The 27420-nt window shown below is 42.0% G+C and overlaps 1 protein-coding gene across 14 annotated transcripts in view; it reads right to left on the bottom strand.

The window, feature by feature from the left end:
* WASHC2A (WASH complex subunit 2A) overlaps positions 1 to 24180 on the bottom strand; it is a 49595-nt gene extending 25415 nt beyond the window's left edge. For 7 of the 14 annotated variants that reach the window (XM_032491699.1, XM_032491700.1, XM_032491692.1 and 4 more), the window contains exons 1-17: positions 24023 to 24180; positions 23808 to 23930; positions 22857 to 23021; positions 17296 to 17358; positions 14436 to 14609; positions 12800 to 12893; positions 11377 to 11438; positions 10106 to 10153; positions 8233 to 8343; positions 7582 to 7669; positions 6869 to 6940; positions 6042 to 6160; positions 5527 to 5584; positions 4264 to 4323; positions 3701 to 3874; positions 1415 to 1542; positions 278 to 364 (exon numbers count right to left, since the gene is read on the bottom strand). In XM_032491699.1, coding sequence (XP_032347590.1) covers positions 278 to 364; positions 1415 to 1542; positions 3701 to 3874; positions 4264 to 4323; positions 5527 to 5584; positions 6042 to 6160; positions 6869 to 6940; positions 7582 to 7669; positions 8233 to 8343; positions 10106 to 10153; positions 11377 to 11438; positions 12800 to 12893; positions 14436 to 14609; positions 17296 to 17358; positions 22857 to 23021; positions 23808 to 23930; positions 24023 to 24025 — 1629 coding nt within the window. In that variant the 5' untranslated portion in view covers positions 24026 to 24180. The remainder of the gene's footprint in view (positions 1 to 277; positions 365 to 1414; positions 1543 to 3700; positions 3875 to 4263; positions 4324 to 5526; positions 5585 to 6041; positions 6161 to 6868; positions 6941 to 7581; positions 7670 to 8232; positions 8344 to 10105; positions 10154 to 11376; positions 11439 to 12799; positions 12894 to 14435; positions 14610 to 17295; positions 17359 to 22856; positions 23022 to 23807; positions 23931 to 24022) is intronic. The other 7 variants (XM_032491701.1, XM_032491697.1, XM_032491695.1 and 4 more) reach the window with 4 other exon arrangements.
* Positions 24181 to 27420: the final 3240 nt, after the last annotated feature.

Raw genomic sequence — 27420 nt, 5'->3', positions numbered from 1 at the left:
CTCGCTGCACTGTGACTCAATGAATAGCCTAAAATTGGAGCATCCTGAAGAAAGAGTATTTTCCTTCCAGGAGATGCACTGGATTCAGTCCCAACAGTGGAAGTATTGTACATGTAATTGCTTTCTAAAGACCATGTGTTCTCAAAAGATTATTTTCAAAGAAAGAACTAAAAAGCTTAATAAGAAATCTTGCACCTCTATGGAGAAAATCCTGATTCAGAAATGGTTTCCAATGTCATATCCATGAACTTACTTACTAAGAGAAAGAATTCCTTACCTCAGAGTCTTCCTCGTCCGAAAATAAACCTTTCTGAGTCTTTGTTTCTGACAAGAGCTTGAGATTTTTGCTCGAAGGCAGGGTAACCTTTGTTGAGGGAAAAAAAAATTGAGAGTTAACAAACCAGATACCTGGAAATGAGGGTTTGTTCAATCATTCATTCAGAAGATGTACTGAACATCTGCTAGCATAAGGTGCCAGGCAGGCACCAGGGGACCTTGCACATGTAACAGGTCCACATTAAGAATTAATGCAAAAAGAAAAGTGTCATGAGAACGAATTTAAAAGTTGACACGTTAGGAAAGAACGAAGAAACAGTTCCTTGATAAAGTAAACTTCTCAGGACAGACAAGACCTGGACACAGGAGACGGCCCAAGCAAGCGCATTCCAGGCGGAAGGAACTGCGTGAGAAAAGTGAGATAAAGCCAAGGGCACATCTTGGGGGTCAGAGCAGGACAGAATGTCTGCCTCACACAGTGCACGAATGGGACATGGACAGCAGAACCAAGATAGGAACGCGGGCAACCCAGGAGCCTGGGGGGTTCTGAGTGCTGCCATCTAGTGGTCGGCAGAGGGAAGGTCAGGTTTTCAGAGGGAGGACATGACACAAGAAATGCTTTAGGAAGAGGATTGGATCAAGCCCTGCAGAACGGCAAGGGAAGGCACAGCGGTCAATAGAGCTTAAAAACTAACAGAGATGCAGCCCACTGGCCAAATACAGGTCAATTTGAACATCAGAAAGACAACGATGTTAATGGATTGCAATATGTTGAATAGAGAATCCATGATCCCATACTGCTACCAAAAAAGCAGAAGAGAAAGGTCTTCTGTTAAGAATGCCAACTACTAAACATAGACGAAATGAGACACAGAAAAACATTCTTTAGCCCCGCCCTCAACATGATATCTGGTTTAGGGAAAGATCAATGGATGTTAAAACCACTGAGAAAGGCTAAATCCAAGAACTACTGAATCTAGGTGGTAGTTATTTGGGTGTTGCTGTATCCTTTCAACTTCCCGTACACTTGAAGTTCACTATACATTTGAAAGGAAACGCTGTTTCCCTCTGAGTCCCAGGTGAATTAGCAAGATGCCCCGAATCTCCACTCCTAGGCTGAGTCTTCCCTCCTGCTCACCTTTTTCTCTGGTCTTGCTTTATTTTCATCTGTCTGATTCACAGAGGCTTCTGGCAAAGCCGATGCTTTTTCTTTGAACAGATCTCCTTCCTCGTCATCAAAGATATTGGCAGTGGATTTGACTTTGTCTTTAAAAAGAGACCACAGTGGAAAATGACACAAAGGTCAAAAATCCCACCACAAAATTCACAGGTTAAAAACACTTCTCTCCCAAAGAATAAATAGAAAAAGTGTGTTATTTCTTGATTAGTTACAAAGAAATATTAGGTACACTGGACTAGGAACTTTCAAAGAACTCAACAGCCACTCAAATGAAACACAGGACAGACAACCATCTGGTTTACACCTTACCTAAGCAACAGCACCTTGTGCTTACAGTAGTTTGGACTAGCAATAAAGAGTAAAGAAAAACCTACAGAAAGAAAGATCATTAGAGCCAACCGCTCTAGGAATCTGAGAAGTGAGGGTTAGCTGCTGCTTTTAAAAGGTCAAACTAAGCAGGAAGGACATAGCTCAATGGTAGAGTGAGTGCTTAGAATGCACAAGGTCCTGGGTCCAGTCCCCAGTATCTCTATTTAAATCAAATTCCCTCCCCCACAAAACATGTTTTTTTAAAGTTAAACTATACAGAGGCATATAAAAGCAAACACTGAAACCTCTCTCAGAATTCCACCTGCTCACCCAAACAAGGCCCTCAGGAACAGTTTGGTGTTGGTGTTTCTAATTCCTTCAAAGGGTGTACTAACGTATTACCCCACAAATACGGCTACAAATAATAACGTAATTTGAACAGTGTGTCTTACAATTTTTCTTTTTCACTTAATGGACTCAGGGCATCTTCCCACATCAATAGACATAGATCTTATTTTTTTTTTAACAGCCTCACAGAATTCCACTGAATGGAAGGACCATAATTTACCCTGCTGATGAATATCCGGGCGGGTTCCAACCTTTCGCTACCACAAGCACCACTGCACTGAAGGAGGTGTGTGTCACTGAAATGAGGGCACTGACTCATGAACGTCTTGGGAGAGCAGCAGCCGCCGAGGAAAGCGGCACGCATTCACTTGTGATCCCCAGTCAGTTAACGATACTCACCAATGGCAGCCCTTCCAAGCCACGCGGGGCACCACTCCCTTTATTCACTGTCATTTCTGGGGGCCTCTATGTGGGCGTATTTTGCGCCGTTTGCACTCTTTCGAAAATAACCAGGCTGTCCTTTCCCTCGCGTTGCTACTGCTACCCTTACTTCCATACCTACCGCTGGAAAAGGAGCCAAGTCCAGAGAGCCTGCTTCTCGAGGCATCTCGTCCACCTAGTTCTGACTCAGGAGAAAGAGCCCTTTGCTCAGGTTGCTGGAAGCTGTGTGCACCTCAGTGGTCTACCCTTCCTTTCTGGAACAACACCCACAACCCCAAGCCTCTGCTCCTCCAAACGTGACCCAGGGACCAGCAATCTCTGCCCACCAGGGAGCCTGTTAGAAATGTAGGGTCCGAGGCCCCACCTCACACCTGCTCAATCAGAATGTGCATTTGACAAGAGTCCTGGGAGAGTCACCTGCCCATTGAACAACAACTGGTTTAGGGGAGTGACTTCATGAACAAACTGGCTGAAATGTGAGGGGAGAAGAGGAAGGAGTGCCAAGGTGGCCAAGGGGCTGACCACCCTGTCATACAAGGGAAAGTCAAGGTCACGGGAGCTTTTCGGCACAGAAGGGAGAAGCTGGAAACTAAACAGCTAGCACATGACGTTCTGCTCATGGAGTTCACTAAGGACTCTGGAAGACAGTGTGATTAAAACTTCCTCTGTAATCAGGGGGAGGGTATAGCTCCAGTGATAGAGCACATGTTTAGCATGCATGAGGTCCTGGGTTCGATCCCCTGTACCTCCATCAAAAATAAATACAATAAACAAACCTAATTACCTCCCCTGCAAAAAATGCAACAAACAAAAAAAATCTAAAACAAAAACAAAAAAACTGCCTCTGTAATCAAAAAGGACAAAACAAGAATCTCAACCAGACATTAGAGGCAAACAGATTTCTCGCTCTATTATAGGGAAGAAAATCTTAGTAATTATTTTCCAAAGCAGAAAAGATTGGCCCATAAAATAGAGACCTCCAAGGCACCATAAGTGTCTTAGCAGCGATGAGACGACTCTGTGACAGGAATCTGGAGGAGGGATTCTGGTGCTGCAGGAGGTAAGAAACTAGAGGGATTTTACACCCTTTTTAGCTCAACATCATTTTTCTGGCTAAATTCCGAGGGACAGGGGCTGGAACAGTACCTGTCTTGGAAGGCTTGCTATGGGAGACCGCAAAAAAGTCATCATCATCGTCTTCGTCATCGAAGAGGCTGGCAGACGCTGGCGGGTGCGAGCTTTTCCCCGGAGCAGGCTGCTCGGGCTTCTGGGACTCCTTCAGTGATGGAACAGAGGCAGCACCAAACACATCAGTGTCCCCTGTGGGTAGAGGGACAGGACAAACCAGCCGTGAGCCAGTGTCGGTGGGCTTCCTGACTCTACAGCAGGAAAAAAAAAAATCACTGCCAGGAACTTGTAGTCTCAGTTCATTCACAAAGCACCTTAATATGACCCAATCACCTCCATCCTCTACTGATACAGAATGTCCCCACAGGGGTCACTCAAACCCAAGAAAGCCCAAGGCCACTGATTTCTAAGAGAATATGAGCTAAGACAGGTGAGTGAGCTCCTCCTGCAAGCTGTTCGATGCCCTGGGAAGCTCTTTCTCCTCCCCTCTCCAGCCAGCCCACCCTCAGAAGATGACAATTTCACAAGTGATAAAATGACATTCACATAGTTTTTGAAAACAAACTCTTAAGTTCTGATACCTAAGAATACAGAGACGGCTCCTGCTGGGATTTTCTTTCCAGGTTTGGAGGATGACGGTGCTAAAATGAGAAAAAGAGATAACATTTCAACAAAGAAAACAGCTTTGTTAAAGGCACCTTCCTAGAACATGTGCAACACGACACATAGCTGATAGAAGACTTTGAAAAACAAATTTTTCATAAAAGAGGCATTTTAAAATTCCTTAGTCTTGTCTTCTCTGTGGATGTCATGACTTTTTTCCTGGTACTAGAACAACCTAGGCTGAGTCCCCGCAAGACTGCTGACTCGAGGCTGACAGTAGCAGTGGGGTTGGCTGGGGAGACCAAGGAAGATGTAAAGCACAAATGGGGGAGGCAAGGGCCGAGCAAGCAGGACTCCTTAACCGTTCTAACTCCACCCAGTTCAGTTTGATGAGAACAAACACGTTAAAAAAAAAAAAAAGAAAGAAAAAAGAAACCAGCAAAAAATCAGAAACATCAGTGAAAAAATGAAGACAACAGGAAAGCAGGAAACCAGACGAGGCACCAATGCTAAAAAGTGGATGGAGAGCAGGAAGCTCAAGACAGCTCGGTCAGACAGCATCATCAGAAGTCTCAAATCTGACAACCTGTGGCTTGGGGACCGAGTCGCTTAAAATTACTCGTCTAGGGGGAGGGTATAGCTCAAGTGATAGAGCGCATGCTTAGCATACACGAGGTGCTGGGTTCAATCCCCAGTACCTCCTCCAAAATTAAATAAACCTAATTACCTTCCCCAAAACAAATTTTTTTTAATAAAATTAAAAATAAAATAAATTAAAATAACTCATCCAATTCCCAAGAACTATCACAGACCTAATGGAACAAAATTTTTAAGTTTTTAAACTGCTTCTGTGCCACAGATTATTCTAAAGCACACTGGGCTGGGAATGACTGATCTCCAGTTTATATGCATAATTTCAGAAATCTTTCTTTGAACTAAACTTGATTAAATCAAAATATCCTCAATAGGGTGGGAGCACTTTCCCTGGCTGACTTTTTGTGAATTCTCTAAGAAACAGCACCGTGACAGGGGTTTACAGATGGTACTTCTTGCTTTTTGTAAGACGTGAATTTAGTGCAAATGAGCTGCTTTTAACTTGACCAAGGCAAACACGACAGCTTCCTGCCTAACAGGGAAATAGGACCTGGGAACAATGCCAGGGGTTCCACCTCCTGGTGGGAAGTAGACAGCTCCGGAAACCTGTGTGCGAAGCAGCACAGTCAGCCTCGATCCACGCTCACCTTCGTTAACAGGGGCTCGAGCATCCCGATCCCGGGGGGCTTCTGTGAAGAGGTCGCTCTGCTCGTAACAAAGGAGACAACACGATTCAAAACATCAGAGTACAATGCAGCTGCAATCAAGGATTTCTAAAGAAAAGTGCCTTGTAAATTTAAAGACACACATTATTTACTCCTCTGCCAGAAAATCAGTTGCGAAGTAAAGACTATGGCAAAAATCAGACGCTAAAATAATTTAGGTCTGTCCAGGAATTAAATACAAACATGGAAAAGGACAAAAGATCAGGTAAGAAACAGTCACCTAAACAAGTGAACTGTTTACTGTTAACACTTGCACATCCTCTCCCCACTTAGCAAAGGGTATCATGATACAGTATTTCCTCACTTTGTGATTCTCAGTTCAAAAGCAACTTCCAACCACGAAGCCATCCTGCCCTGACTAAAGGGGCAAAGCGCATTTCTTCCCTGTGGACCCACGACACAGCTATGGATGGCTTCGCTGAGTCCCCCTGACTCACCTCCTCGTCCTCATCATCAAAAAGTCCCTTCCCTCCGCTGAACAGGCCACCTCTAGAACCAAATGGCGAGAAGTCTTCATCCGTCAGCTTAGGGGGTGCAAAGAGGTTATCTTCCTCACCTAGCAAACAGAAAGCAATGTTTTGCACGGAGACTCAAAGACGGGTCTGGAACTCCAATTTTGGGGACTGGCTTTTACAACACCTCCAAATTTGGCACAGAGTTCATCTAACTGTACAGAACGAGGACTATTTGAATGCCAGTCATCGGAGGACTTCCAGCCAAAACCTCATTGAACGATCCACTAAAATCCTTTAAAATTCAGCCCTGAGTTCCCACCCTCAAGTCTGTAAATGTCTAGAGCACGACAAATTCTTTAGGCAACCCACTTCATCTAAATTTCTTTTGAAGCAAGTATATGGTCCAACTGCCATTCAAGAATCATCCCACCAAGAATCTGGGGGAAGGAAAGACAGACTGAAGAAAGACGTGCAGACTGGCAGTCACAAGTGGGAATATAACGGACATCACTGTTCAGCGTGAAAAGAGCCTGATACATTCTTCACCGAAAACAAACGCCAGAGACTCGTAGTTTCTAGACAGTTCCAGAAAGACAGCTATGAGCCCTATAAAACCTAGTAACCCAAATCTTTAAAGCCTTTTTTCCCCACACTGTCACCCCCAAAGCATGCTCTTTATTGCCTTGAAAAAGTGAATGGAGACAGAGCTCACTGGTCAGCACTGAAAGAGCTTTTATGACTTAATGTAAGAGATACTGCCATCCCCAACTCAAGCGCCTCCTAAAACAGAATTCAGGGGGAAGGCCTACCACCTGAGGGGCTTTTCCTTTCCTTCTTCTCCTTCAGCGTCTTCCGAGGTTTGGCCTCCCCTGGGGAAAAGGCTTGAAGAATATGTCACAGCTTTAACAATATTCACTCTACTCTTAGTGTTTACCTGCTGATTCTTTACACACGTCTGCCACCCTCACAACTCCTAAGCTAAGAGCGAGACCTTCAATGTTGTAACTCAGCTCCATCTGAACACCTCGCTCAGGGCCTTACCCAGAGCAGATGCTCAAAAGTGCCTCCTTTTTAAGGCAGGAAGCTACAGCTTTCACACCGGGGTTGCGCACACACCAGGACTATACTTGCTGTAGGAGTTTTGCAGCATCTTTCCACCCCGTTAAATCAATAAATATAGTGTACAGTACATTTTTATCTAGTCACAATAAAATGTAAGTCAATATTATGCCAAGGATACTTAATCTGGGGCCCATGGTTCTCTGTGGTATCCACTAACCCCTGGAAACTGCATCTAGAGATGCGCATGTGTGCATTTTTCTTGGGGGCAGGGTGGGGAGGCAGGGAGGATCCACAATGTTTAGTTATCAAAGAGTCTATAAACCAAAAAAAGAGTAAGAACTACAACTGAAGCCTCTTGTGCCTTAGTAATTAAACAAGGCCACACACCCTCAGTGAAGCCCAGCAGAGGGTCCTGCCCCTCCTACCGCCCTGTCAGCTCATCTCGCGGCAGTGGACGCACCTGTTCGCTCCTCTTCCACCCGGCTCCCGGCATCCCCTTTGATCCGAGCCGCCAGCTCATCAGCAAATGACGTAGGTCTACTTCTTTTCTACAGGCGGAAAAGACCAGAAGAATCACTTTTTGGAAACATTTTTTGGGAACAAACTAGTACCATTTACTTTTGGACACCTAACAAAATTATGTAAATGATGGCAAAGACATTGAACTTATGAGAAAATAAGGCTTAACTAAATAAATTTAAACATCTGCCCCCTACACAGATCAGCTGAGAAACATGACTCAGTGTTCCTTCAAAGGGGGACATTCTTTATTTCCTAATTTTTTTTTATACTTCACTTTAATACTGAAAGATCTAGATAAGAAAACTACCATGAGGTGCTCGGGGGTCAGGGGAGGAGTGTTAGGGTCTTAAAACTCTGGAACTGAATATACTTTGAATGCTCTAACCTGTAAAATCTTAACATTTGGAGAAGACAGTGGTACTTGTAAGGCCACTTGGGATGTTCAACCATTATTTCTAAAAGTGTTAAGTGAAACTACAAACATGATGCAAAATGAGACGTTTACGAATATAAATGACAGTAAGAGGAATGCATCCCGGGTACCATTTCTAGAACCTTGCCAAGCGATAGCAACTACAGTCTTTCTTACAGGTCTGGAATTTCCTTCGATGTCCTCAATGTCTTCCTCCTCCTTCTCGGAGTCAGCAAAAATGTCACAACCGTCATCATCCTCTTCTTCATCACTCAGCTGTGCAGTGTGCTAAGGGTACAAACCAGCAGATTAAAACTATTAGATACGGTTATCAAGCTGAAATGGAGACACTGTCACTGAGCCCTCAGACTTCTCCCTCAAAATGGGAACAAGTAATGCACCAAAAGTTATGACACGCACTAAATGCGCCAGGACAAACAAGACATGAGATTTATTTTCAGGGCAAGAGAAAAAGACTGAAATATTAAAAACGGCCACCACTCGAGAGATGAATAAACTAGTCTTATCTTAATAAGAATACTTATAGTTAAAAGGAATAAGCCATAAAGACTGGAGAGACATTCAAGGCCGATCAAGTGACAAAACAGTGAATGATGTACCCAGAATGGTATCCTGACCACCCCAGATACACATACTAAGTCACTTCTATGAACACAGACATATCGTAGAAGCAGAGAAAACACGTGGAAATACATACTCCCAGATGCTAACACCAGTTACCTCTGGAAAGTGAGATGAGAACTGGACTTTGTCTTATCAGTTAAGTTCTAATTTCTACAAAGGCAGCCACTGGTATGTAAAAATTGTATAATTTTTTAAAATTGTTTAACATTTAAATCAATAAACTGTGCCTGGCACTATGCTATAAGCACTTTTAAAACTAATTTAATCCTTAAAATGCTGAGGTTAGTGGTGGCACACAAAATAAATCTTTAATGATATAAACATATGGTTCTGCCAATGCTTTTAATCACCATATTGTATTACTTGAAAAGCTGTCTGAATTTATGGATCTTGATAGTAAATTCTACAGAAGGACCGATCATTAAAATGATAAAGATGAGCCACATTTGCGAACACAACTGGGAAAATGCAAGTACCAACCAAGAAGTGCTAAATCCTTCATTGGATAGCTGGAAACTTTTGTGAAAAAATATTTCCCAATTAGGAAAGTGAAATGCAAACTGGGATAATCTCAATATACCATTGTACATATATAATGGTAGCAAAAATTATAATCCCAGGGCTGATGAGATTCTGGGAAAATCATCATGCATGATCTGTTAATCTGGGAAGTCCACCAGACAGCAGAATCAAATAACTGAACCACCTAATTCCTAAGAAGAGTTCACAGGAGCAAAGGATTTTTATGTATGAAAACACTGAACGCAGCATTATCTCAAAAATAAAAATATTTGAATAAATTATTTCCATATACATTTAGAGACTACAATAGTATTGTACATTGGTATGTTGAAAAAAAATAGATGTTTACAAAGCAAATTACAAAGACTATTTAAAATGATGATGAAACACTTGTGATATGTTAATATAAAATAGCCAAAAATAAACTACATATGTTATGAAAAGAATGTATCCTTAGAAGGGTGTACAAAACTTAAGACAACAGTGCTAAGACAGTGGAATTAGAGAATTTCCATCTTTTGAGTGTTCCTTAACCTTATTGCTATATTATCTCAAATTTTAAAACAGGAAGGTAGATTCATGTGAAAAATTCAGTTTGGGTAACTAGGCTTGATTTTAGAGGCTCTGTTTCTCAATTCAGTTTTTTACTTCTTTGTTGTCTAAGAAAAACGAAGATAAAATATAAAGTGAAATTGAGGAAAAATATACAAGGGGGTAGTTAGCCTAAAAACATGAAATGCTTGAAGAAAACACATGAATAGTGGTAAACATGAATAAATCCTTACTTTTCCATAAGTCACTTAGAAGTAATTTCAGTATATATTTAGGGTATATGCTGTGCTTTAATTAAAATTTACAAGTCACTTCAACATATGAGCCTTACCTGGTTTTGATCATTGTCACTGTGATTGGCAAAATCTTCATCTGACTCCTTTAAGGGGGGGAAAAAAGGTTTCATTGTGAACAGAGGCTTTACTTGGAAGCATAGAAATGATTTTTGGGTCTAAGTCTCTGAGGCAGTCAACGCCAGTTTCTCTGTACTGACTACTGGTCACCTAAGTATCACAGTGCAGATAAGGTGGAGTTAGCATTATCACCAAGGGCTGCTCTGGTTAACAGGTAATTTTTGTGATTCATTTAAATTCATCTAACAATTTGTTCATATCAATCGGCCCTATCTTCTCTAACCTCTGAATTTAAAGTAAGAGTCGCACATTTAATTGACTAAATTATCAAAAGCTGGTCTGTGTTATTTCACGCTTGGGACTCTCTGCTCTCTATGTCCTCTAAGTGGGACAGTTATACCAACAGGCCCAAGGAGGGAACAGCAGTATTTCACACAAGCAATTAGGTAAAGAGATGCTTCAATGGCTAAAAGCAAAGGATTCTGCTAATGACCATCAGTTATGGCCAGGTTATTTAAGAAAAGCTTATTTCCTCCTGTGAGGTGTTTTGTTTGCAGGGATGAAGCAGGGCTAGAGAGAGGGCACAGTGGGAATGGAGGCAGGAGGAGGAGAGAAGAGCACACGTACAAAACTCTCCTTTTAAAAACTGACACTCGGGGACCATCCTTCAAAGTGTTTCTGCCCTTTGCAATAACGAATATTTCGTTTAAAGGAACAACTCTAGACATAACAGTGATCAAGGCCCACGGACCCTGTGACCCCAGAGCAGGAGGTCAGATTATGTTCTGTGTGTATGAAGCTGCCAGAGGCAGCACAAAGCTAAAATGTATGTGGATGCTTTTAGCATTCTTCTGATCTACAAGGTTTTATAGTTAAAAAAAAAAAGTTTTAAATGTAGACCTTTTCCCCGCAATTATTCAAAGACAGAAGTTACTCAAAGACTACATCTCGGGTAGAAATTCCACCCAAATATCCAAGCTGCCTCACTCAAAACAGATTGGCAATAAGAGATGGCAGGGAGGTGGGAGGGAGGGTGATGGTAAAAGAGATTAAAGCAGTTCTCCTTGGTTCAGTACACAAGACAAAAAGGAACCCCCAACTCAAGGAAAAAACTTCAGAATATGGCTTCCATCACTAGTAAAGGTTTTATGTAAATGAATTGCTTATTCACAAGTAAGTTATCCACTTAGCCCACTATACACACAAGTTTCCTGCCCACCATGACCTGGACTCATCAAAAAGCACTTACCTCTTCCTCGTTCTCTTCTTCACTGTCCGCAATACTACCATGATCGCTGCCTACTGAACCTTCTGGTTAGAAGAAAGACAAAGGTTATCGCCATTAGTCATAAGAAAACGTCCTTCGTTCCTTCTCAAGGTCACAAAGCCCCACACATCCACATCAAGAGATTCTGATAAAAAGCAAATATATCCATCAACTGGGATTAAAAATATCTTCACTACAGTGAGGAACGGAACATTTACATAGCCTCAAAGTATCTCCCCACAAGACACTAATGGGTTACCAAAAATATACTGGTTACAAAGAAAAAAAACTAGCCTGTACTCTTTGAAGATGTCAAGGTCGCGAAAAGCAAAGAAAGGCTGAGAAATGCTATTCAGACTAAAAAGACTGGAGATCTGAGAACTAAATGCATGAGTGAGCCTGGATTGGATTCTGGATCAGAGAAAAAGAGACACAGTAAAGGACATTATTGCAACAGCTGGAAAAATCTCAATATGACTGAAGATTAGCTAGTATTATGTCCGGTGAAATTTCCTAACTATGATAATAGTACCTTTTTATTGTTGCTCTTGTTAGAGAACTGACAACTGGTGACTTTATTTCACAGAAAAAAGTTGAAGTCAAGTATACTTGATTTGCACATACTTGCCAAGTCTCACAGGATTCAATCACTTCGACAGTTTTTTAAAATTCATTAACAGGATATTCATATTAAAAGCCTCACATCAGAGCCTAATACACATGTCCAACCCAGATGACAGACGCTCAAATGAATATGCAGAATATGTAACTCTAAGAGAATGTTCTTATTTTTAGAAAATACACAAAGAAACAGTTGCCCCTTGAAGAACTGGTTCCAGGACAACCCCCGCCACACACACACACACACACACACACACACACACACACGCACAGATACCAAAATGGTATAGTATCTGCACACAACTTACACACACAACCTCCCATGTTCTTCTCGTATACAACCTTAAATCATCTCCGGGTTACTTAAAATACCTAATACTATGCAAATGATGTGTAAATAGCTATAAATACAATGTAAATGCTATGTAAACAGTTGCCTGTGCATGGCAAATATAAGTTTTGCTTTTTTGCTGGAATTTTTTATTCCCAAGTATTTTCAATCCAGGTTAGTTGAATACACGGATGCAAAACTCGTGGATTTGGAGAGCCAACTGTATACAGGAGTAAGAGGGCCTGGCCTCTGTGTGATGTCTCCCAAATAGGTTCAGAAAAAAATATTATGTATTATGTAGAGAGAGAATGATAAAAACAAATGTGAAATGTTAACAAAATGGTAAATGTGGGTAAAGGGTATGTGGGCATCCTTTGTACTAGCCATAACTTTAAGGTCTGAAAGTATTTCTAAATGTTAAAAGCAACAAAAATATTTGGTGCAAAAGAGTACCTTCACTAGAAAGCTCTCCAAGGCCTACATCTTCCTGCTCCATGAATAGCTTTGACCCAATTAAGTAAGGTAAAGGACGATCAATGTACAGATCCTGCAAATAATGAAAGGGGATAAGCAATTAAATATTCAGATTGAAAATAAAATTAGGTATTCCATGTGACATTGTTCCATCTGACTACCCTAAAAAGGTTATATGATAAAAGTGGAGAATAAGAAACAGCAGGATTAAAAACAAAAATCATCAATTAAAAAAAGTCAAATCCTAGGTAAAGATGACAAAGTAAAGCTGAGTCATACAGGATCTCTCAAGAAGCCTAATTATATTAACAAAAATGGTCCCCCAGAGGTTCACACTGTGGAATTCGGAGCAGTGAAGTTCGTAAAATAAGATGGGATGATAAAATAACAGAATGAAATGAAGGAGCCGTGGTATTACATGTTGGAGAGCCTTCCATTTCAGGCCATCACACACATTCAAAATTTAGGGTCAAGAAAGCGCCCCACCGTATGGCTACCTGCAACCTCCCACCTCCAAGGTGAGATATGGCCCTTTGGCCTTAATATCACTCACAGAAAAGAGTCTGGGGGCAGGAAAGAACAATTCTGATGCTCCACAAACAACAGAAAGTCTGGGAAGGTTAATAATGTAAAGGTTAAAGATACAACAGCAACCAATTTCGTGCAAAGAAAGAAAAATGCTAACCAGGCTAATTGCTCCCTGACTCAGCCGGCATTCCCGCGGCCTCCTGTCACAGGGAAAGTGGTGTGGGACCTGGAAGTAGCAAGTGTGGCCCCTGCAATACACTTCCCAGGGTTTGCTGACTGACTTCTAAGTCCCTTCAGTGAAAAAGCAAGCTGGGAACTGCACCAGTGCTAAAGGATTGGCCCCAGCTTGGCACGGCAGCGCTGTCAGCTCCAACTGGAAGAGGAAAGTGCAGCTAAGTGAAGCCCTAGAAGTCTGGTTTTGTGGCATGCCTCAATTCACAAGGACTTGCAAGTTTAGTACAGCAACCTCTTGTGTTTACCACTGAGCGACTCTGCGTTGCCCCATTTGCCTCCTTTGCCAATTTTAGAGAGCATCACAGTAAAGCAACAAACACCTGCTAAGCTAATCTCCTTGTGAACGTTTGTGGCAGCTCTGTTCATAATGGCCACGACCTGGGACCAACCCACATGTCTTTTACCACTTCTGCGGTCTCTCTTAGTGCAAGCTACAGAATGTCAGGTTCCCAACAACATCTACCTCTCATGAGCCTCCTCATCTTCCAAAACTCAGCTCAAATCTCATCTTGACTCTAATTTCCCCAGTTGGAAGTCAGTTCGCTCTCACAGCATTTGTGATGGTGACTCTCGGAAATGTCCCCTCTCCCCCACCATCTGACACTGCTGTAATAGGCATCTTGAGGTCAGGAACCATGCCCTGCATCTCTGCACTCCCTGACTTGGCATGCTAGTAACTAGTAAGTGCTCACTTGATGCTCATGTACAGCAAGTCTCTCTGATGGAGTCAAGGTGAGATGGCTAAGTGACACGCTCACTTCCTAGAAGTCCGTGTCTTATCAACTCTGTGCCCAAGTAAAGTACCCAAAACACAACAGGTGTGACAATAAATATTTCAGTTGAGTGTCTTTACCTTTGGCTCCAGGATCAATTCCACCCGCTCATTAGCATCATCTTCTTCAGAGTCTGAATTTCCTGCTTTTATATCTAGTTGCTCAAATGCACTGTCCAGCACTTGTAAGCCATAGTTCACAGCCTCCTGGACCTTAGGAATCAGATCTACTTCTTTCTGTTCCCGGGTCTTCTCCTACAAAAAAATGCTGTTCAGTAAGACCTCCAACGTATTGATACTACCCTAATAAAAAACTAGGGATGTTCCCTAAAGCTTGCTTCAAAAATATCTTAATTAAAAATCTTAGTGTCTCAACAATTTAAGATGTTAAACAATTAAAAATGTTCAAAGTCAGATTCTGCTGAACGCCTCAACACAGACTTTGGAGTAAGTTTTAAATCCCAACTTCGTCTCTGCATTGAACGCACATCGAACTACGTAAGATCCTGGAGCTCCGGGGCACCGGGTTCATCATCTACAAAAGCAAAAGCACAACTATGGTGTGATGGCTCAGCTTTGACAGGGTGTGTAAAAGTGTCTTCACAATGAACGCGCATCACAAGACGTCAAACGGCCCTTCACCTCCCTGCTACCAGGGGAACGAAGGACCTAGACGTTTAGCTTCACCATGAGTGTATTAACATTTTTTAACAGCATTAACAATTTTTATTTTTTAATTTTTAAATTATTTTTATTTATTTGTTGGGGGGGTTTAATTGGGTTCATTGATTTATTTATTTCAATGGCGGTACCAGGGATTGAACCCTGGACCTTGTGCATGCTAAACACGCACTCTACCACTAAGCTATACCCAACCCCTGCAGTATTAACATTTTTAATTAAGCGGGATACCGTGAATGTATCCTACTAACCTTGGTTAGTGGCCCTCTGGATAGTTCTAGGAGTTGAAGACTTAATACTCAGACAGAGATGCCATTTTTCAATTACAATTAATAAAATAACTGGACAATTACAATTACTTTATAAATCTGATTCAAACCAAGGAGTCAGTTTCATCTGTAATCTATCTCGCACATCACCCTAGAACAATGTCTGTCCCCCGCCCTCCCAAAACACACTGCCCAGGACAAAACTCTGTACACATCACCAAATTCCACACGTCTCCATTTCACACCACAGCAGCTCTCAATGACAGTCTCCTCATGCACTCAACTGTTGTCAGTTGTGAGAAATATTGAAAAAATATTGTGTCATTTCCCCACCTCACAAATATTCCAGAAGTGGATACCCAGTTATACAAAGAACCAAACCATATAGCATCATTTTGAGGGCCAAAAGGGAAAACCTGAGGAGTGGTTCACACTTCTACCTCAAGTGTGGAAGTCTTTCTGCTTTAGTTTTTTTGTTTCAGCCATGTGTTTTTGGCATTCCAGTGTACCTGGTTCTGAGTTAAGTAGCTAAAATTGCACTCAGTGTGTGAAAACATGCTTGTGAAATAAATACAGGGCAGATTTTTAAAAATAGTTCACTAAACAGCTATCACTTTAAAATTAAACCCTGACTTGGTATAACCAGATACTATTTCACTTAAGTGGTTAGCAAATTCCTAGTATTAAAAATAAAAAAAACTTATAAAAAGGCTAAAAATAGGCATAACCGTAGCTGGTTTCTAATATCCTTTCTTAGTCTAACATTCAGGTAATAGTTACTGGAAAAGTACCCACTTTTTCCAGTGACTTGTATTTTCTGAATAAATTAGAGCTGACTCAAGGTTACTCTGATAAAAGACTTACTTTCCACAATGCTTTCCTGAGTAGGAGAAAAAAGGTACAATTTGCCAGTGCTAGCAAGTCGAGAACCTCTCACCTACACTTTGGCCTGTGATGTGAACCCAGGAAGAAGGGGTGTGCATCTATACCACGTGAAGCCACAGCATGGGGAGAGGTTGGAGCTGCTCAGCCTGCTTTATACAGCCCTCTAGCACCCGCCCTTCACCTGCTTTTCCTTCTTCTTGCCAGATCTCCAGTATCTTCCACTAACACAGTCCATAAAACACCAGATACATCCCCCAACTCTGAACTGGAGCTCATGGCATTCTCTCCCACTGAAATGGCCTTAAAATCTGGACCCCCTTCCGCACCCAGCTAACATCTCATCCTTGAAGCTTTTCCCTGGTCTCTCACACAAGTGAGCTCTTCCTTGTCTGAATTTCCAACAGTTAGCAGCCAGGCAGCTCTGACACGCTATGCCCTGTCACCCCAATCAAGATAGTAGCCTCCTGAGAGCCAGGTCTCCAAGTCACAGCTCCCTGCAGTCTTACTAGAGTCAATAAACACTGCCTGCACATTCGGCATCCTCTGTACTGACACACCCTGTGGCACTCAGGACGCACTCAGTGTGTGTGGACCAGCACTCATCTTACTGCTGTTTTTAACTGGCAGGAATAAGGATCAACGCAGCCATAAAAAGATAGGGAAGGGCAGTTTTGAAAGAACTCACAAACTACAGCCCAGCATGGCCTCTCCTTGAATAGCCCTCAAAGTAAGAAAGGTTTTTACATTTTTAAAGGAGGAGGGGGAAGGAGAAGAGGAGGAGGAGGGGAAAAAAAGAGGATGAGGAGACAGACACCAATGCGGCCAGCAAACAAAACAATGATTACCTGGCCCTTTACAGACAATCTCTGAGCACCTCAACTTGGTTCTTAAGCCAGAATTCAGGAACTTAATCTATGCATTTCTTAATTCACTAAACTTCAGAAACAAACTAAAGAGTTCAGTTGTTGGCTGTCAGGAGCAACCTTCCCCATTTCCCCCAGCATCCATCTCCCTGCCCACCATCCCTCCAACAGCCGCATGACAAATCTCCACCACTTTTCTTCTCTGAAAGGAACCCAGCAGACGAGTGGTTTTAATGGAAGTACCTGTTCTGGTTTTTCTGTCTCAGCCTTGAGTACCGGCTCCTCCACTTCTTCATCATAGACGCGCTATATATGGAAGCAAATTCAGTTTTAAAAGGTCAAAACATCATTTGGAATCAATCATAATGTAAAAATTCAATATACAATACAAAGACAAGGACAGGGAAGAAATGATTATTCAACAAACGCTAAGGCCATCGGTCAAGGACAAAAAGCAAGAAACAGTCGTCAACTCACCAAAAATTAAAAAAAAAAAAAAAAGATACAAATGACTGGGAAACATGATAAAAAGAACTTCAATCTCCCTGTTGACCACAGTCACAATAACAATAAGAAACTGGTGTTCACACCTTTCTGTTTAACCTAATATTGAATGTTGAAAGAACAATAATGCAGGTACTCAAACATGAGGCTACCGAGAGCATGGTATAACTCGTCTACCAGGTAACAAGAGCGTTAACATCTGGCACAATGAAAATGGTAAAAGTAAGTTGTTGTCCTCCTGTTGCTTAAAATGGTTCAAAAGTCACTATTATTCCATTTATATGAAAACAGACGAAGCCTACCAATGATTTGGCACATGACTGACCCACACAGGTTGGGCAAGTGGCCTCTATTTTCCCAAAACAGAGCTAGCGCTCTTGTAACTCATCGTGATTTCGTTTTTAACTATTTATTGCTGTTTAAATTCCCAGAGTGAAACAGTCTTGTTACAAATAGTTCAGGGATGAAAATGTTCTGGAATCAGATACCAGCAATGGTTACAAAATGTTGTGAATACACTAAAACCTACTGACTTGTACACTCTCTAAAAGGGTGATTTTTATGGGATGTGATTCATACCGCAATTAAAATTGAAAAGTCAGTAAAAAGATGTATGTAAAAGAGATGTATTTAAAAATTGTTCCATCCTTACCTCCAACCTCACACTATACACATTCCTCTGCCCCACTTTTTCTACTTGATATTCATATAAACCACCTTCTAGTTCAATGCATATAGATTTGACTTGATCTTTTGAGTATCTGCACGGTATTTTATGGTATGAATTTGACCATAATTAATCTGACAACTCCCCCTTAGGGAACATAATGTAGGTTTACAGTTTTTGCTGTTGTAAACAGACCATGCTACGCATATGCACACATACTAAATTCTTAGGCCCAGGACCTTTTATTCCTATAGGCTTCCCAAAAATAGGACTGTCAAGTCAAAGGACAAAACTGTTTTTTAATCTTAATAACTACTTCCAGAGTATTGGCCACAAATGTGGAACAAGTCACAGGGTCACCACAACATACGAAAGTGCCCACTTCCCAGACCATCGCCAGCAGTGGATGCTGTCCACCTTTTTAAAATATCTGCCAGTCTGATTAGATAATGTCATTTTTCAATGTTCATATCTTCTAACTCAAGAATTCCACTTCTCAAAATTTAGTTCCAAGAAAAAATCATAAATACAAACAATAAGACGCTCATGGCATCAGAATTATAGTGGAAAACCGCAAACGCCAAATTTGTAATTCTACGCAATTTCAATCAAAATGCTAGTAGACTTTTCTGTGGCATTCAGCAAGATAATCCTGAAATTCACAGAGGAGAGTAAAAAGCCAAGGCTAACCATGACAACTCCGAATAAAAAGAAGTCACGAGGACTTGCCCTACTAAGACTATCTGAGATCTCTGGTATTTAAGACTGTGTTGTTGGTATACAGCAGGTAAATATAATTAAAGACAGAGGCAAGACACAGAGCCACAATGATACTTAAGTATGATTTTGTATTCACAAAGACATACATGTACACACACGTGCATTCATACACATAGGTCAGTGAGGAAAAGAACTATACAATAAAGGTTACCCATGTAGAAAAAAAACAAATGAAAAAATCCTTACCGCAAACTACACATACATGCACCTATATAAACCCACACAGATACATATACATGCTCTCCAGGTAAGAACAGTAAAAAGGCAGAGATACAAAGCAGCCTGCACTCAAAATATTTAGAATTAAAGAAAAAAATGGGAGTTGGTATCTTTTTAGCAAAGTTGGCAAAACATTAATATCTGTTAACGCAAGGTGGTGTATATTTTTAGCATTTGTGGTTAGTATCTGTTCCTTTCTAGACATATGAAATATTTCATTAAAAAATTTGATACTAGGGCACTGTTAAATAAATGAAGATACAGTCACATAATGAAATAAAAGCAATATAAAGTTCACAAAATCTCCTATATGTGTTAAAATGCTTATTAAATAATATGTTAACATTAAGAAAAATTCAGGCTGCAAATATATACATATAGAAAAGATTAAAATTATATTTAAAAAAAGATTAGAAGGAAATATGCCAAAATGTTCAGTGGTTGGTTGATTTGGAGTAGTGGAATTACAGTTGATTTTTTGTAGTTTTAATTTTTTCACTTTAATACTTTTTACATATGTCAATCTCCCCTACAATGAGTGTTCATTACCTTTTTAACAAGAAAGGAAAAACCTTAAAGCCCAACGTCTGCATGGGAAATGGACTTGAAATACACATGTCAAAATGCTGAAAGGGTCTCCTTGAGCATCTGAAATTTCAGATGCTTCTTCTTTTTCCATATTAAAAAAAAAAAAAAGTTCTATAAAGACCAGAAATTTGGGGAGTAATATTCAAAGACAAGGGAAAAAAGTAAATAAATCTTAAAATTCTCAATATGGCAGCTACTAAAGTCACTTTAGATTTTAAACAGCGAGACCATTTAATCTAAAAGAGTACACTTAACACTGAGGTCTGAACAGCACCAACAGCCTACTTCTTCTCCCACCTGTCATTAAAAACTACCTCCCAAAAAATCAACAGCCTGCAAAAAGCCAAACAGGACACCTAAGAAACCAACCAGCAGATACACGAAACCCATGGTTCTAAGGGTGGCATCTCAAATACTCAGTACACAGCAAATAATCAGTGCTAACTTCCTTCGCCCTGACCAGGCTGAACTCACAGCTTCATGGGTGTTTGCTCATTTTAAAATCACGTAACAATTCCCAGAGTTGTTAAATATATGTGGTGTTTCCCTTCAGAGCATCTTTTCCTCACTTGGGGAGACAAGGTAAGAGGTGAAGGTGGGAAACTGAAGAAAGGGGGACCAGGGGCTGAGATTTCTTAACAGATTACACACAGCCCTGGTCTCTTTCACTTACGTGTTCTCTCACTCATTCATTCAAATATTCACTGAGTTCCGATATATCAGGCTCATGCTGGGCCCAAGGAATAACAACATTTAGCAAAAACATGGGGCTTGACTTAGCAGGCGAGTTTGAGACATCAATAAATATAAAATTACAATTTTAGGAAGTGTTACTAAAGAAATCAGTAACTAGGTCACTTAATGCTTCAGGACAAAAACTCCTAAATTAACAGATTAATGAAGCTTTAAGAATTGTATTCCCTTCTGATAACACACTGATGCACTGGCCACCGTTAATTAGTGTTTCTCCTCCTTGAGCCTTTACTAAAGGTACTAATTTCTCTTGCCCTAGAAAGTGCTGATTACTCTTCAGTTTCACTAACTTTGTAATGCAGTTCACAACCTGGGAGCTGCCTCTGAGGTCAATTGCTAAAATCCAGAAACCTACTCAACTTTAAACATCTTTCCAATAAACTACCATGAAACCAAAAGGCACCATCAATCAAGCCAAAATTCTAACACATGAGTACCAATGTCAGGGTTTGGAAAAAACACGAGAAGCCAATCATAGCCCAATATTATCAGCATGTAGATTTTTTGTGTGTGTTTTATTAAGCCGTAGCCATGTTCTTTACACCATCATGCTCTACCATAAGTGGAAAGAACACATAACAGGTGGCATTATGGGAAGTTCTCTGGGAAAGAGTTGAACTTGGCAGTGCCAATAGGCTTATCTAGAGGGGAATTTGGCCGCAGAATGGAAAGGGAAGAGGCATAAGGACTAAGGAGATGGAGAGATGGATGGAAGGCAGGGAATCCAAGAAGTGAACAGAAATAAAGATTTTACACACACACACACACACACACACACACACACACACACACACACAGAAACTAGATTACGGAAAACTCAGAATCTAAGAAAACTTGGCCAGAAAAGAAGAGCTGGAGAAAACAGACAACCTGAAGGCTATGATTCAGAAAAAGATGTTTATGATGCTCCTCACCCCCAAAGTATCAATCGGGTACCAATCCAGTATCAATGTGGTACAGGCACCTCAGGTACAAAAGAAGCCTCCCAATTTTATTCCCTGCCCAGTCAAGGGTTGCAATCCTGACTGCAGAGAAGAGTTAAGCTCCTGATCCAGCAAGAAAGGTACAGAATGAGAACAACAAGGATATTTAAAAGGACCCAGAATTCAGCATGATAAAAAAAGTGCTGGAGCTGCATTCATCAGCAGAGATGGGAGCCCTGCCAACTGCCTTTTCCAGTGGGAAAGATGCTCAGGCCCAAGCATGGACGTTCTGCGTAGATGACCAGAAAATGACTACAGATTTCACTAGAATATCTTTAAATACATTGGCAAAGACAGATTTAAGACCTTTATTAAGATCTTTATTTTACACACAGCTTCCCCAAAAAGCCTAGAGGTGGCATTTCAACCTCAACTATTGAAAATGTACACACGTGCTGCATAAGATATCTGCATGACAATATTTGGTCTCCTCTCAACAATCCTGAATCTCGGGCTTTTTATAATACTGCAATTTTCAAAATCCCTTCTATTACTTTGCATCTAACAATCTCAGGAGACAGTCGACTTTAATAATCCTCTTTTCACAGATGAATTAATGCTGATACTCAGAAAGTGAGCCACCCTCTGAGAAATAAAGATCAGCTCAACTAAGCTTCCTCTCCATCCTCAGCTTCACTCATCAGGCTCATGCCACACTTGCTTCCTTTCAACTCTGGAATTACACTCTTATGAAAGATTGCGTGTGATCTTCAAACGCAAGGGGCTCTGTCAAATTTATCTGTATATTCCTAGAACCTAGCACTTAGAAACTCAGTAAATATATAGACAGAATCACACATGGGTTAAAGCTCAGTAATCTGTTTACAGTTGATTCTGTAACACAGGTTCAGCCACTGTAACAAAATGATAGGTGAGATATCCCAAATAGACACACACTGTGCCCTTAATGTAACTTAAACCATACTGGATATAATCATAACTGTCACCACACGCTGGTGCGTAGAGGATAAGACGGGGTGTATGGCTCTCCCTACAGAGCACGCCCCTAACAAGGCTTGTTTGAGTGCCACTCAATTTAGCACAACTATTGACTCCTCTCGAAACTGAAAATCGATCAAAAGTCTGGAATATGGGGAAATTTTATCATTAGGTTTTTTTCAAAGGCTTGCAAAAAAAAACCTTCACTAATTAAAGAAGTGTGGGGGAGGGGCAGCAATTACCAAAAACCACTACTTCCACCAAAATATAGTAAAAGAACCTAGTAATAGGTCACTTAGTATCACAATGACTCTAGCGCCTCCTAAAAGTACTACTTATTTATGAAAGTCTGATGTAACTAAGCAACTCACGTTCTCAATGAACTGGGTATTAGACAGCATAAGGAAGTCATTGAAGACATTATGCAGACGACAATCTGTGGCTTTAGTTTCCCGAATTAGTCCATCCACTTGTTTCTTGATTTCATGGGTCCTAGAGATAGTCTGCTGTGAGAATTCCTGTAGAAACTGTAGTAGCTATTTAAAAAATAAGCACACAGAAGTATCAGTATTATACGCATCTATTCTGCGTGTCAAAACAGAAAAGAACCTATTCTCTTTCGTGTGCGCGCGCGCTGGAATGTAAATGGAATGCTGCTTTTGACAGGACTAAGACCAAACAACGTTGAAAATGATTAAGAAAGCTCATCCAAAAGATGGCAATGAATCAATGGACACTCCCTATCTCGTTTCTGGAAGAATTTTAAAGTCCCGTTTGGTTGTCATTCTATAGCGATCACAACTGAAGAGCAAAATAACAAACCACTACTCTTATCCAAAAATCTTATTCAAATGGGACTTTGCAATCACAGTTCTGAGCTTATAGGGGCCCGGGCGTAGAGTCTCAAAGATATCCATATACTGGTTTGTCCAACGCCCTGCTCAGTCCAGGTCCCAACATGGAATCCCCTAACCAGTGCCACAGGAAGCCTGCGGTGTGGAGGAAGCCGATCTGACCCGCTCAGGACGGAGTTGGATGCAAGCCTAGAAAACCCAAACAACGAAGAGAACCCCGAGTCCGGGCCGCAGTCGGAGCAGGAGCACTCAGAGGGTTATGGCCAAACGACTTGCTTCCGCCCAGATGCCTGTGGGCTGCCACCAGGCAGCTGTCAAAAGCGGGAAGGGAAGTGTTACGAAGTCGGTGAGAGGCAGCAAGGCCGACTGGGTGGACAGGGAATGGGGGCTTTGATCCTCCCGCTCGCAGGCCGCGCATCCTCCCAGGCGGCCCGCCCTCCCCTCTGGTCTCTGGGGCCCGCCTCTCACGCCCGCGTCCGCCGCCAGCGACCAGCTCTGGCTGCTCCTGCGGATCTCCTCCACCGACCAGGGCCGCTCCCACACGGGCTCGGACGCCGGCGCCCGCTCCTGGTCGGGGGTGGTCCCATTCATCTGCAGCGGGAAGGACGAAAAGGGGGGTTGAGCTTCGGGGAGGCGGCAGCCCGGGCCCAGCCCTGCCCCGGCCCGCCGCCCGCCGCCCTCACCATCCCGGCCGTGCAGCTTGGTGAGCTCCGGGGCCGCACGACCGCCCCCGCTGAGCCCCGCAGGTCTCCGGAAGCCGAGCCGCAGGCGGTGCGGCCCTGGCACGTGACCGAGCCTCAGGTGACCGGAGCGCACGTGACCTGTTCCTCACGTGACCGGACGTGGGGCGCTGCCGGAAGGAAGCTGCGGCCGCCAGCTGCGGACCCGAATTAGGAGGCCTGCGCCCGGCTGCGGTCGGCGGAGCTGGAGGAAGGCAGCGCGCCGACGCCAGGGGGCGCTGAAGGGCTGGGCCGCCCGGTTGCACTTCAGCCTAAGGGCCCAGGTGACGGCGCGTGATTAGACCCCACAGCTCAACGCCCCCCGTCGCTTGTAGAGAGAGGAGCCCACGAGGACCTGTGGAACAACCAGCCTTTGAACATCCGGCCATGTGAGTGGAGGAAAAGCTCTCTGCTGCTGCGCCTTTTCATTGCTGCATCTCCGCCTACTGTAGCAGGCGCCCAGAATTACTGGAGAATGACTCATCCATCTGGCCATCGTCATGCTTTTAATGAAAGCTCGGTTTCAGCTCACTGTGTAGGGTTCGCTTATTCAAGTCCAAACTTCTCACATGACAGGCAAAAATCCTTTATGATCTGATCCCTGCCTGCGAATCCATCCTCAACTTTCCCAGCTCCCCACGATCGCTCAGTCATCAGCCATTCTACCTCACACCTTTGAAGTACCCTCTGCAGAGTCCCTCTTATGCCAGACCAAATTACTTTTTAAAATGAAGAGCCAATTTCTTTCCATTTCTATGTGCCCATGGGCAAGGTATTTAATTGCTGTGAGTTTTCCTCCTCAGTAAAAGGAAGTTAAGTGTGTTGCAGGGACGTGCTATTAAATGTGATATTTGTAAAACAGCACGATGCCTACCATACCGTGAGCATTAAACACAGATCTTGCCAATCCCCTATGCCCTTTGTTTTATCAAACCCTTAGACTTTCTTTTGTTTTTGCCACTGTCTTTTCAGTGAAGACTTTACTGATTATCTGAAGGATAGTTTTAAGTGCCTCTCCTCAATTATTTTCTTTATGTTTGTACAAATATTCATCATAAAGTTTCATTTCACATTGTATTGTAATTCATTTATATGTCTCCCCTTTAAAAATAATAGCTAACATTTATGAAGTGTTCAGTATTTACCAAACACCTTATACATATTAATTTATTTAATTCTTGCAATGACCCTGTGAGGTAAGTGCCGTTATCCCCATGTTAAATTGAGGAGACTGAGGCACAGGGAGGGTAAGTAACTTACTTGGAGTTAGACAACCAGTGAAGAAACAGAGCCAGGAACACACATCATTAGGCACTATGTCACACTATAGCTAGTCTTAGTTTCTTAAGGGAACTTCATTTTCAGTTGCAATCTACCAACCTCCTAGCCATTCCCCTACATTCATTTAAAAATTTTTTTAAATAAATAAAACCACTTTAGAATTTAGTTGGCAAAACTGAGGTGAGCCAATTACCAAGCACGTCTCATCTAACATCATCATGGGTGACTTCAGTGGCCATGTGGCTGACCCTGGCCTCAATGTGCCTTAATAATTTTAATCTACATCCCAATTCTCAAAGCCCCTGGATTACCCACACCTGGGACTTTATTAGCTGACAGTTTGACTTCTAAATCTGGTCTGCGATAATGCAGCCTCTTAAACTTTCAGGTCTCTCCTTATTCCCTAGTCGGTAACCAACTAACCCCAGTCTCAGTCTCTCAGTGCCCCTCATCCCCATTTCACCCTCTTAGCCCTATTTCTTTGCCTGTTCTGCCTAGAGCCCATGATATTAGCCTTCAGTTTCTCTTGACAACCCTTTAATTTCCTCACCTTAAGTTTCTGACATGTGGTCTCTGCTAGCTCCTAGCTTTGATGCCCTTTCTCCTTTCCTGCACTTACGTAGTGAAGGAAATCACTGCACTTTCATATTCTACAAACAGCTGGACCCTCAGCACTGACTGGCAGTCCTTTCCCTTACACTTGATCTACATGCTTATCCGTGATTATCTCCCTCCCACAACTGTAACACATTGTTCAAACAATCTACCCTACTCGCCTCTGCCAGAGAAAACAGACTTCCACTTCTCACCTCAACTGAAAATGTTTCTGTGTCTACACCTTCTGTATTTCGTACAGTTCTTTATTTGTGCACAACGAATTTGACTGGCAAACTCAAACAATACAAAATTAGAGGGAAAGACATTGCAGGGCTCACAGAGGTTAAGGAAAGCCAAGCGGAACATGGTTTTGAGAAGGGCATAAAGCAGAGGAATTCAGGACAGTCTCCTTTAAGCCACTGCCATCAGAACAACTCGTTTCCAGTCATTTCCCTTCTGGTGTTTCTCCTCTGAAGTTTCTACTCCTGTGATAAATAGAATCTGATTGGCTCCCCTTAGGTCATATTCTCGCTCTTCTAGTTGGCTCTTCTACCAGGACCACATAGAAAGAACAGAAATGGTCCCCAAACAAAAAAATTCAAGACTGCTACCAAAAGCAAGAAGAAGGGATGCTAGGTAAACAAAAACAGCTACCTACATGCTCCCTCGGCCCCTTTTCTTCCAGTCTCTAGAAAAGTCATTCCCCCCTTTTGCCCAAGGTCAGTGATCACTATGTTCTTTTTCTTTTTTAATTTTTAAATTTATTTATTTATTTTGGGGGTAAGTAATTAGGTTTGCTTGTTTACCTATTTATTATTTTATGGAGGTACTGGGGATTGAACCCAGCACCTCATGTGTGCCAAGCATACACTCTACCACTGAGCTACACCCTCCCCCGACCACTGTGTTCTTGACTGAGCCTTTCCTGCCCCCCTGGGAGGGTGCTGTCTTGAACTCCCCTTCCTGTCTGTTCAGTCTTACTCTCTTTACTTGTACTTCTTTTATAGACCTTTTCAAATGTTTCTGAGTCATGCTTTGTAGTGAGTTTATTCATGTTAAAGAGTTCTTGCACTGCCATAACCATGCCCGAGAATTCAGATGAATCTACCTAATAAATCATATAGTATATTAAAATTCGATTCATGCACCTTTGGACAAGTTCACAATCTTTTAAGCAGTTGTAAGAGTGGGGATTTTAAGTGTGCTGCAAAGCTTTAGATTTTCAATTCTGTATGACATTAAATAATACTTCCACATATTTATCTCAGTTTATTTCTCAATAATAGAACCTCCAACAAGACTTTACTAGAAAAGATGCATACTTTTCCCTGAAAAGTAGAATAGAAAGCCCTAAAATAGGCCCACGCACTTTTGGAAACAGTGTATTGACAAAGGTGACATCTGAAGCCACTGGAGCAAAAATGGACTTTTTTTAAAAAATGAGGCTAGAACAACTGGGTAGCCATTTGGAAAATGATAAAAGT

Source organism: Camelus ferus, chromosome 11 (genome assembly GCF_009834535.1).
Source record: "Camelus ferus isolate YT-003-E chromosome 11, BCGSAC_Cfer_1.0, whole genome shotgun sequence".
Classification (NCBI taxonomy): domain Eukaryota; kingdom Metazoa; phylum Chordata; class Mammalia; order Artiodactyla; family Camelidae; genus Camelus; species Camelus ferus.
The sequence above is the reverse complement of the archived record's forward strand: the minus strand, read 5'-3'. Positions and strand labels throughout refer to the sequence as shown.